Source organism: Talpa occidentalis, unplaced genomic scaffold (genome assembly GCF_014898055.3).
Source record: "Talpa occidentalis isolate TD23 unplaced genomic scaffold, MPIMG_talOcc4v2.1 talOcc4.8, whole genome shotgun sequence".
NCBI classification, from domain to species: domain Eukaryota; kingdom Metazoa; phylum Chordata; class Mammalia; order Eulipotyphla; family Talpidae; genus Talpa; species Talpa occidentalis.
The window spans coordinates 75,835,152-75,847,253 of NW_023605194.1; the positions used below are offsets into that span (position 1 = coordinate 75,835,152).

General features: G+C 47.1%; 1 protein-coding gene across 1 annotated transcript; it reads left to right on the forward strand.

The window, feature by feature from the left end:
* The first annotated feature begins 677 nt into the window (after positions 1-677).
* On the forward strand, positions 678-9,272 carry RABIF (RAB interacting factor). The gene is made up of 2 exons (XM_037497384.1): positions 678-949; positions 8,890-9,272. The coding sequence occupies exons 1-2, from the start codon at positions 824-826 to the stop codon at positions 9,133-9,135; spliced, it is 372 nt and encodes a 123-aa protein (XP_037353281.1). The 5' UTR covers positions 678-823; the 3' UTR covers positions 9,136-9,272.
* The last annotated feature ends 2,830 nt before the right edge of the window (positions 9,273-12,102 follow it).

Here is a 12,102-nt window from a genome sequence, read left to right on the forward strand (position 1 = left end):
ATGAAGTGGCTTAATTCCCCTTCATATTCTGCTTCCCCTGCCCATTTCAGGAAATCCATGATGTTGCACTATAAGCTGGAACTCTAAAGACTAATCAGATGGAATGAGAACTTTCAGTGTAATGAGGAAATCAGTGGTGATAGAGCCTTGCATGAATGATGCCTGGAAAGCAGCCTTTCCTCTGTTTTCCCCATTTTGCAAGGGAGTACTGAATGTGACAACCGCTAAGGAAACTGATGATTCAATTAGTTTCTAAAGCACTCCAACACAGTATTTTGCCACACAGTAAATACTATGATTAGAACTGAGCCCCAAAATTGAAGCTTCCAGGAATTTTTTTCCAACACCAAAAAAAAAAAAAAAAAAAAAAGGTACTGTTCCTCTAAGTAGTCTCCCACAGAACAATCCAATGTAGTTAAAACTTGCTGATGGAGAGTCCAACGGAGATTGCCCCCATATTGCCCCGGGTAAGTCCCCATTCATGAGAAATTCAAATCTCACACTAAAGAGTTAAGATCATCTTTAATGACTAACTTGTTCAAGTGTTACTCCTTAAGCCCAGTGACCAGGTTAGTCTGGAGAGGATTTGTCACGTCCTAGGAAGTGACCCTGTCACAAAGCCGCGCTGACACCGAGCCTCTCAGGTTAGGCAATGAATGAGCGCGCTTGCGCAGTAGAGTCCGGAGCCGAGGAAGCGGGCGCCTGCGCAGAAGGGAGTGGCGGTCCGCTCCCCGCCCTGCGAGCCGCGCCAGCGCAGTCGAGAAGACCGAGCGGCGACAGCGCCTGCGCGGTGGTGGCCGAGGCGGCTGGGGCTGTAGCGGCGATGGAACCGTCGGAGCAGCTGAACGAGTTAGTGTCAGCCGAGGGCCGAAACCGGAAGGCGGTGCTGTGCCAGCGCTGCGGCTCGCGGGTGCTGCAGCCGGGGACCGCGCTCTTCTCCCGCCGGCAGGTAGGGAGCAGGTCGGCGCGGGGTCCACCTGCGCGCTCCCCGCGGCGGCCGAGGCGGCGGAGTCGGGGGAGACCTCGCCCCGCGCCCCGCGGCTCCGGCGAGGCCCCGCCCCCAGGCCGCCCGCGGGGCCCGCCGGGTCCGGGTCGCCGCGCCCAGCCCCGCCCGGCCCCCCAGCCCGGGGAGGCTGCTGCCCCGCGCGCCAGGGGAGGGGAACCCGAGCCCGCGCGCTGGCCAGGGCCGCTGCCCGCGCCCCCCACCCGCAAGTCGGCCTTTCGCTCCCCGCGGCTGAGTTGCGGGGTGGCGCTTGGGCGAACTTGCTTCTTGGCCCGCCACGCCCGCGCCCACCTTCTCTTTTCCGAGCGCCTCTCGGTTCCAGGAGCAACGGGGTGGGACAAAAAGAACTCCTGTAACCAGGCTTACCAACCGACGGAACCCAGTTTACAATGAATCATATTTCCAGTGAGCTGAATACCCCAAGTCCTGAAAATCAAGCAAGACTTGATTTTATTTTCTCCAAGTTAGGCATTTTTATACCCTTCATACCGCCGTCACCGCAAGTGAGAAAGTTGGGGAATTTTATTTCTATGTGATTTGCCCACAGAAAATGCAACGTGTAATCTCATCCAACCATGCAGTGCCCTAGTGCTCAAAATTACTTCTAAAAGTATGCCCTGCCCTCAGGGGAGCTAGGTTTCAACATGAGAATGGGAACAAACGTTCAGGCTACAGCGGGGTGCTGCTGGCATCTAGTGGGTAGAAGCCAGGGGTGTTCTGAGCATCCTCCAGTCATCTATAGTCTTCCCCCTTCCGACTCCCCAGCCAAAGAATTCTCCAGCGCAGCATGTCAGCAGTGCCTGGATTGAGAGTCTGTAGCCTAAAAAGAGCACTCTCATCTGTAATCTCTTGGCCCTGTGAAATTATTTTGCATTTCTTCATACCAGGAGACCGTGGCATCCTGTGATGTATCCACTTCTGTATCTCCTACCCCTGGACTGTGCACAGAGTTAGAACTTAGTAAATGTTTGGGCTTAAATCAATTAACAAGCAAAAACGCCCAATGTAAAGGCGGTTTGCATGGGTGTTTGCTTGGCACCATGACTCCACTATTTGAGCAGCTTGTGTTTGTGTTCTTTTTTGGTCATAGAAATGATTTTACATATAAAATGTTCATATCCTTGAACTTGTCACTTCTCAAAGTCTTACTTAAAGACTTTGACTTTGTGGCAGAAGAAATTAGGATTAAGCTCGGTAGAGGCAGGGTGAATTGTTCTGTATTTGTGAAAGAAAGTGTGTGTGTGTGTGTGTGTGTGTGTGTGTTTTCCAATTGAAATAACATTGGTGTATAACATTATATAGGATCCAGGCATACATCCTTATAAATCAACATCCAGTTTCTATCCATCACCATACATTTGACCTGCTTTACCTGATTTACTCACCCCTCCCCCTTCACTTCTGGTAACCACAGTTGTGTTCCTATAGTCTCAAAGGTTGTTTTTGTTTTATTTTGTTCATTTGAGGAATGAAAATGTTCCTTTTGGTCAGAATATGAAATGTAGTAAAAGTGAGAAGAAATGAGGCCAGGTGGAATTAACGGTGGGTGATTGGAATAGAGGAGGTGAGGGGCTTATAGGGATGTCCTGCCCCCTTGGGAGTAGAAACTCATGACTAGAAGTGAGACGTTGGGTCAAAAGGGAGACTAAGCCAGGTGCCACCAGCTGTCAATGGGCAGTGATTAGAGTCATCTCAGATGGCGGTGAGGGGTCCCCTGATGTCAGGAAACTTAAAGGAGCTCTGGTGTTGACTTAAGGATGGAGCAGTATTATAATTCAGGAGCAAGGATGCTGGTTCCCATCTTCATATCCTGAAGCATGTGGAATGTCCCAGAACGTTTTGAGGAGCCTGTGGTGGTGGCCTCAGCAAGAGCCTTATTTCCATGATGACAAAGAGAAAAAGGAAACATTCACCAAAGAGTTTGAGAATGTAGGAAAAGGGAGATGCTGATATAGAAGCTGTTGTCGCTGCAGTAGGGTGAAGGAGGGTTGTCTCCTGAGAGAAAGCTTAGAACAGTGTTTGCATGAGTAAGGAGTGAGGGCAAGGACCTGAGGGCAATAACTAGCAGTTTCTTTTCAAACTAAACTGTGCGTAGCATACCACCTAGCAAGTATACCCTGGGACCTTTATCCCAGAGAAATGAAAACTTATGTTCGCTCAGAAACCTGTACACAAATGTCCATCCACCTTTATAGCCCAAAACTAGAGACATCCCAGCTGCCTTCAACAGGTGATAGGTTATACAAACCGTGGTGTGGCCGTACCATGGGGCCAAGTGTGATACCACAGCTCAGATAAACTGCCAGGGAGTTGTGCTGGATGAAAAAAAGCCAGTTCTAAAAGCTTATGTAGCTGTGATCCCATTTATATAACAGTTTTGAAATAACAAAATTTAAGAAAGGGGGAACATATTAGTGATTGTCATCACTAATGGGTTAGAAATTGGGGGATTGGCTATATAAGATTGGCTACAGAAGGACAAGAGATCCTTGTGAAATAGAGGTCTTCAGTGTCTTCACAGGTATATAAGCCTGGGATAAAATTGATAAAACTATATAAAACTGCACACAGACAAATGAGTTAAAGTAAGTGGGAAATCTGAACAAAATCACTGGATTATATCCATGTCAGTATACTGGATGTGATGTGCTGCAGGTTTTTTTGTTTTTTGTTTTTCAAAGATTTATCCATCAGCGCATACAAGAGCTGGGGCACAGGCCAGAGGTGTGGGGGGTGGGGGCGGCAAGAGGATTCACCAGAGACAGAGTGGGGAACAGAACAGGCAGACTGACTAAAATACCCTGTTCAGGGGAGCAGCAGGCGAGGCAGAAGAGGTCTGCTGCGCCATGTGGGTTGCTCCCTGGCCAGGAATAAAACTCCTCATGCTGCAGAGGCTGCGGATTGCTTCATAGTGCGGTGCCCAACCCCCTGCGCCACCAGGGAGGCCTGTACTGCAGTTTTATAAAAGGTTACCTTTGAGGGGGGCTCCCCGGTGGTGCTGCAGTTGAGCGCTGGGTTGCGAAGCTGCCCGCAGCCTCTGCAGCCCCGGTTTGATCCCCGGCCACCGGGTGAGAGTCCCACATGGCGCACAGACCTCTCCTGCCGCCCGCTGCTCCCCTCAGCACTGTATTTCGTCACTCTGCCTGCTCTGTTCTCCCCTCTGGCTCTGGTGAATTCTCTCACCCTCCCGCGCTTCTGACTGTACCCAGTGCTTGTATAAATAAATAAATAATCTTTATAAATAAATAAATAAATAAATAAAATAAAAGGTTACCATTGAGGGGAACTGAGGATTCATGTTATTTCTTAGTATAGAAATAATCATTGTACATCTGTATCTTTGTTTTTTTTTTTTTTTTGGTTTGTTTTTGCATGAGAATCTACAATAATCTCAGATTTTCCATTTAAAAAATTCAGGTCATCATGCTAAGTGAAATAAGCCAGTAACAAAAAGACAATCACTGTATAATTCCATTTACACGACACACCTAGAGTAGTCAGACTCACAGAGGCAGAAAGTAGAATGGCGCTTGCCGGAGATCAGGGAAGGGGGCCGTAGGGTTTAGTGTTTAAGGGGAGCTAAGACAGCTCTGGAGAGGAATGTGGTGATGCACAACACCGGAATGCCCTTCCACCCACTGAATTGTACCCTGAAAAGTTATTTAATTTTTAAAAATCATTTAATTTTAAAAATTATTTAACGATATGTCTCACAATAAAAAAAGTCGGGAACCAAGTGGAACATGTGCTTCAGCTTTGTTCGGCAGTGTTGATCTAGTTATCTTTTGCAGCATAAGAAAATCACCCCAAAATAGAGACTTAAAGCATTAACATTAACAATTATTCTTTTTTAAAAAAAATATATTTATGCACACAAGAACTGGGGTACAGGCTAGACGTGCGGGGGGTGAGAGGATCCACCAGAGACAGAGCGGGGAACAGAACAGGCAGACTGACTGAAATACACTGCTGAGGGGAGCAGCGGGGAGTCAGGAGAGGTCTGCTGCGCCATGTGGGTTGCTCCCTGGTTGGGGATCAAACTCGTGCTGCAGAGGCTGCGGATAGTTTCATAGGTTGTGTCTTGCGCCACCAGGGAAGCCCTAAAACATTAACAATTATTCTGTTGACAAACTTGGGGTCTCTCATGTGATAGCCGTCAGAAGGGTCATCTCAAAAGCCATTTCATGCACCTGTCTGCCTGCGGACTGGGAGAGTTCAAACCCCTGAGCACCGGACCTCTCAATGGGCCTCTCCACCTGATGTCCCTGTGTGGTGGCCTCAGAGTAGCTGAAAGAACCCAGATTAAGTGTTCCACGAGCAACCAGCAAAAGTACACGACCTTTCCTGGCCTCACTCCTCAACTTCCATGCACCAGTCACAGTGCCTTGCCCAGGGTCAAGAGGACAGGCCGGGCCCTGGCACTCGGTGAAAGATTGTCAGAGAGTGAATGGATATGTCTTAAAACCACCACAAGTGCTTACAGAAGAGGGAAAATATCCCAGGAGGATTAACAGGAGTTTCCTCTGTACTGTAGCAGTTTTTGTTTTCACCTCTAATTGTAGCATGCTTGCCAAGCTTCCTGTAATAGAAATATATTGTTACAGGGCCTCTCTGGTGGTGCAGGGGGTTAAGCACTGACTATGAAGCAGTCCACAGACTCTGCAGCACGAGTTCGATCCCCGGCCGGCCAGGGAGAACACATGGCAAAGCAGACCTCTCCTGTCTTGTCTGCTGCTCCCCTCAACAGTGTATTTCAGTCAGTCTGCCTTTTCTGTTCCCTGCTCTGTCTCTGGTGGATCCTATCACCCCCCACATCTCTGGCCTGTACCCCAGCTCTTGTATGCATAAATAAATAAATCCTTAAAATATATATATATAAATATTTACAAAGTGAAAAGAAATATTTCATTTTCAAAGGGCGCCATTAACAGTTTTTGAAAAGGCAAAATGTGTCCTGAGACATCAGCATCTGTTGGATTGTGTTCCTGTCACTGAGGGAGCTGGCCAGGGCCAGGGATGGCTGGGGTCCTGACAACAAAGTGAACCCACCTGGTGAGGGATCTAAGTGGCAACTCTGGTCCCTAAAATTAGGTATTAACTTCTTGATTTCCACTCTGGTGGTCTCTCCAGAAAGCCTCAGAGTATTCCACGTTTCATCCTGTAGTCTTACATGGCAGTTGTCCTCTGCAGTGCAACGTCTAGGTGAGGTACCTGTGCATGCACATCCCTGTGCTTCTGTACAGATTGCTTCCTGGGGGACAATGGAAATGTTGAGCAATATGGCCCCAAGTGATTCCTTGAATGAGCAGTTAATCATACCATTTCCTCCCTAATCAAACAAGAGACGTCAGAAGTGGCGTTTTGCACTATAAGTGGGAACAGTGTGTGGGGTGCCAGTGCTCCTTTGTTAGACATCTCTCCAGAGCTGTTGCTTAAGTGCTCTTTGATTTTCCCTCTGCATATTTAGTTAAGATGTGACTTCATACCGCCAGTGTAGAGGATGGGCCAAGAATAGTTTTCGGGAAATTTAAGCCCACAGAAAGTTGCAGTTAGAATTGGAATCCAGTTTCCTGATTCCTGATTTTTTTAAAAAAAAAGTTTTAATATTTATTTATTTATGCATACAAAGGCTGAGGTACAGGCCAGAGATGCGGGTGTCAGAGGATTCACCAGAGACAGGTGGGGAGCAGAACAGGCAGCTCTACTGAAATACACTGCTGAGGGGAGCAGCGGGCGAGACAGCAGTGGGCGAGACAGGAGAGGTCTGTTGCGCCATGCAGGTAGCTCCCTGGCCGGGGATCGAACTCTCACTGCAGAGGCTGCATATTGCTTTATAGTGCGGTGCTTAACCCCTTGCACCATCAGGAGGCCCTGATTCCTGATTTTGATTCATAACGTTCTTTACCACTACCTGTGCCCATTTTCACCTAGGGCAAAACAAAGCATTAGGGATATCAGATTAGACAAAAAGAGTGACTAGAATAATAGGAGGATGGACTATCACATTTTTGAGTCCTCAGATAACAGCTCAGGTGACACAGCAAAGGGCAGTGCGCAGATACCTGTTTTAATAAGCCAAGTACTTGGAGAATAAGAACTAGTAATGTTCTGGACCAGTGCTGCCTCCTTCCTGCCAGGGGCGGCCCTGCTGACAAGAGGATGGCCCAGATGGGATCTCCAGCATAGCAGCTCTATGGACCCCTAGCTGAAGTGCAGTGGGTGAGGCGCATTCTACTGAAATACACTGCTGAGGGGAGCAGCGGGCGAGCCAGGTGAGGACTGCTGCGCCATGTGGGTTGCTCCCAGGCCAGGGTTCGAACTCATGCTGCAGTGGCTGCAGATAGCCTCATAGGTTGCTTCTTAACCCCTGATGCCACCAGGGAGGCCCTTAAGTGTTCTTTTCATAAGATAAATCCAGTATATTCCTAACAGTGATGGCTTAGATCAAAGCCACATACCTTATTCTTTTGAGTTCCTGCTGTTAGTTACTGTTCTAGGCACTGGGGTGTGGTAATAAACAAGAGGTTAAAGCTCCCCGGTCCACAGGAGCTTGAATTTTAGTAGAAGGGACCATGTTAAATATGTAATCCAATATATTAATAAGGCAGTTTCATAGAATAAGTGTTAAGTAAAAAGATAAGGTGGGAGTAAGCATGAGGAAACTTTTGGAGTTGATGATATTCTTGTCTTTTTTTTTGAAGATTTATTTATGCATACAAGAAGTGGGTACAGGACCTCCCCGGTGGTGCAGCGGTTGAGCACTGGGTTTTGAAGCTGCCCGCAGCCTCTGCAGCACCGGTTCAATCCCCGGCTGCTCCCTGGCCACCGGAGGAGGGTCCCACGTGGCACGCAGACCTCTCCTGCTGCCCGCTGCTCCCCTCAGCAGTGTACTTCAGTCCTTCTGCCTGTTCTGCTCCCCGCTATGGCTCTGGTGAATTCTCTCACCCTCCCGCGCTTCTGACTGTACCCAGTGCTTGTATAAATAAATAAATAAATCTTAAAAAAAAAAAAGAAGTGGGTACAGGCCAGACGTGTGGGGGATGAGAGGATTCACTAGAGACAGAGTGGGGAGCAGAACAGGCAGACTGAAATACACTGCTGAGGGGAGCAGCAGGCAAGTCAGGACAGGTCTGCAGTGCCATGTGGGTCAGCTCCCTGGCCAAGGATTGAACTCATGCTGCAGTGGCTGTGGATAGCTTCATAGGTTGCATCTTAACCCCTAGCACCACCAGGGAGGCCAAGGATTGAACTCATGCTGCAGTGGCTGTGGATAGCTTCATAGGTTGCATCTTAACCCCTAGCACCACCAGGGAGGCCCGATCATCTTGTCTTGACAGTGGTAATGGTTGATTGGTGTGCACATCTGCCCAAATGTATCAAGTTGTATACTTTAAATGGGTGCAGTTTATGTGTCCATCATAATTGACAGCTGCTTTAAACAGTAAAAATATAATGGATGGTATGGGAAGTTAATCAGATTGTTCGGAGGGAAAACCTCCCGAAGAGCTGATGGTCAGTGTGCATTTGAGCTGAACATGAAGAAAGAGCTGCACAGACTTACCCTGTTTGAGGAAAGCAAGAAAGCCTATGGCTGCACCATGATGAGCTAGGGAGAGAGCGGGGCAGGGAGGGCTTTATGGACCACCGTAGGGAGAACAGTGGAGCCTAGTCACCAAAGATCCTCCCGTGTAGCCCTTAGGAATGAGGGCAGGGAACAGAAGCAACGGAGGAGCCACCCAGCACCCTAGTCTATAACTTAGTTAGGTCTCCTTTTGTGTTCATTCCGAGAAACCGCTAGGAAGCAGTACAGAGTTCCAGTAGAAAGGGGTGGTGACATGACTGGGCCGGTTCAGCTTCTGTATTCTTTATATTCTCTGCCCTTGCAGCTTTTCCTTCCCTCCATGAGAAAGAAGCCAGCTCTGGCTGACGGCAGCAATCCTGACGGCGACCTCCTCCAGGAACACTGGCTGGTTGATGACATGTTCATCTTTGAGAACGTGGGCTTCACCAAGGACGTGGGCAACATCAAGTTCCTGGTCTGCGCAGACTGTGAAATCGGACCGATTGGCTGGCACTGCCTAGATGACAAGAACAGTTTCTATGTGGCCTTGGAACGGGTTTCCCATGAGTAACTGAGGGGAGGGGGACTCACTCCACCCCTGCCCCAATTATAAAAGCTATTCCCCACAAGGACTGGCATTTAACCTGGTCTAACTGTTCCACTGCTGCCTTTTCTGTACTGAAATAAGGGATGTGACCAGCGTGTCCAGGTAATTTCGGAGGGCTGGTCCCGCTTCCCTACAGCCGCGTGCATGCCTCCTGCTAGCCCCGTCCCACTGCAGCATCTCCTCATCTCCCTTCTCCCCCCAGTTCAGGACACTGGAGCACTTCTACAAATCTGCTCTCATCCCTGGATTCTGCCTGGGTTCTATTTTACCCAGAGGCTCCCTGTGTCTTACTCTGGAAGAGCAGCGGTCAGCCTTCAGTTCAAATTTCAACAGCACATGTCAAATGATGCTCATGTGCTGAGAGCTGAGACTCCACGTGTATCTCTCATTGAGGAAAGCGTGCAAGTGTCTGAGGGAGACTTTGTTGTATGGCTAAACTTTAAGTAGTTACTTATTTTTAAAAGTAAAGCATTTACAAATTTCAGCATTTAAACTACTCATCAGAAGCACATTAATTTGGACACACTTGTGGTACCATGCTTGAGAGCCCTGCTCTAAATTGATAGTGACTCTTCATTGTGAATTTGAATTTGGTCCCTCTTCCCTTTAAATCTTGATGTGGATTCTCTTTATATTGCATTCTCACTGGCTGCTCTAAGGAAAACTCAGCCCTGAATTCCCCAGGATCTCTTGGAGTCAGAGTGGAGGATGTGGAATATAGGCGGGCTAGGCCTTTGACATATTATATATGAGTTTATAGGCTTGTCTTACCTGGTGGGTGACCCTCCCTTCATACTTCGGAAGGACTTCTTTAACAAAGTGTCATTTGCTGAACCTCCAGACACAGTCCTCACAGAGTTGGTTCAGTTGTAATCTCTCTAACAACCCAGAATACAAATTCCCCATCTAAATGCCTGTATTTCTGTAACTGTGGGGATACTCTAGCAATCACATGTTAGCAGACTTGTTTAACCTCCAATCTGATCTTCAGTTCTGTCATTTCTCATCCTCTGAAGAGTCTGTATAGCCAGGTTTCAGGTATCCTCCCATCATCCCTACTTCTAAGATTCAGAAACCTCAAATTAAAATAAGGACTCACTAGAGACCTGACCATCTGCAGTCCATTCCTTTGCTTCTGTTGTCTGGTTGCTTCCTCCTTCCTTCTCCCCAAAACTTATTCTAAGGGCTTCTCAAATAAAGCACAGGCCTTGGGCAACTAACCTGCTTCCCTAGAAAGGTGGCTTATGTCCTATTTGGAGCCTGAATGAGCCCTTGTAGAAAATGAGATAACTATTTTCCAGACAGATGGTCAAATGTAACCATGGTTGTGCTGTGAGAATTACCCACCTGGGTCAGAAGGAACAAAACCAAATAGATGCCTCTTGGGGCATGTGTCCCCTCACGTCACAAGCCAAAACCTAGACAAAGCATTTTTTTTTTAAACTAGACTTTGACTTGTTCCTTTTTTAAGCACAGAAATAGTACACATTCATTGTAGGTAAGTTTAAAACTGAGTATAAAGTTTTTAAAAATCACTCCTACCATCCAGAGATGGCCAATGTGGTATATATATCCTTCTCAAAAAAAATGTATGATTTTTAAAAGACAACTGTGAGTTCATAGTGTACTCCTTTATAATTTGCTTTTTCCATTTAACAAAACTCAGACTCCCCATGTCAGTAGACACCGTGCGTGGACACCATTGTCTGTGGTATGACATAGCTCTATACTGTAATTTATTTAAGCAAGCCACTATTAGATTGTCTCCAGTTTCTTACAAAAGTATGATGTAACATTTAACCTTATAGTTAAACCTGTACACACATTCTTAATTATGTCCTTGGCATACATTTTAGAAGTGGAATTGCAAGGTATACACGTTTTCAAGGCTTTGGTGTACTGATACACATTCCTCTAAAACAGCTGTGCTGACTTAGCCTCCTGCAGCCATGTGAGAGAGCACTCAGTTCTCTGAACCCTGCTAACTCTGGGTCCTTATTAAGAATATGTTGTCACTTTAACAGGAAAAAGAACCTCATTGTCTTAATATGCATTTATTTTATTTCTAATGAAATTTTTATATACTTATTGGTCATTTGTATGTTTTGTTTTTTTTTTTGAGAATTCCCAAACTCTTGCTCCTGTAGCCAAAAAATACCAAGTTGTTAATCTGTCTTTTCAGTTTGATTTGAAAGAAATAAAGGCATTTAAACAGTGGAGATTAGGGCTTAGGGGTTAAGTCTCAGCGCTACCACCATTAAGGCCCAAGTTCGATCCCCGCTTAGGGAGCTGAACACATATGGTGCAGCAGACCTCTCCTCTCTCACCCGCTGCTCCCCACTCTGTCTCTGGTGAATCCTCTCACCCCTGCACCTCTGGTCTACACCCCAGTTCTTCTACACACACGCACACACACACAAAAAAAATAGTGAAGATTAGATTCCTATATATCCCTGAGAAGAATATGTAATTTGTTTTTTGGGGTTTTTTTTTTAAGATTATTTATTTTATTTATACGAGCACTGGGTACAGTCAGAAGCGTGGGAGGGTGAGAGAATTCACCAGAGCCAGAGCGAGGAACAGAACAGGCAGAAGGACCGAAGTACACTGCTGAGGGGCGCAGTGGGCACTGCAGGAGAGGTCTGTGTGCCATGTGGGACCCTCGCCGGTGGCTGGGGATCGAACTGGTGCTGCAGAGGCTGCGGGCAGCTTTGCAGCCCAGCGCTCAACTGCTATGCCAGCAGGGGAGACCCAGAATATGTAATTTGAAAAAGCAGAGGGTAGCCAAAGCCTGAACCTCAAGTTTTATCTTGAAGTTGTCAACTAATTAACCAATTAATGGACTGCTCTGAAATGAGGATGGCGTGTCTTTGTTCCCCTCACACATAACAGGCGTTCAGTAAAGACCTGTGAGTCAGTTAACTGACTTGC

What these genes read in the sequence shown, in the direction of transcription:
- RABIF (XM_037497384.1), top strand. Translation starts at nt 824, where the DNA reads ATGGAACCGTCGGAGCAGCTGAACGAGTTAGTGTCAGCCGAGGGCCGA. An exon ending in CGCTCTTCTCCCGCCGGCAG is followed by an intron (nt 950 to 8,889) that starts GTAGGGAGCAGG and finishes CTGCCCTTGCAG; the next exon opens with CTTTTCCTTCCCTCCATGAG.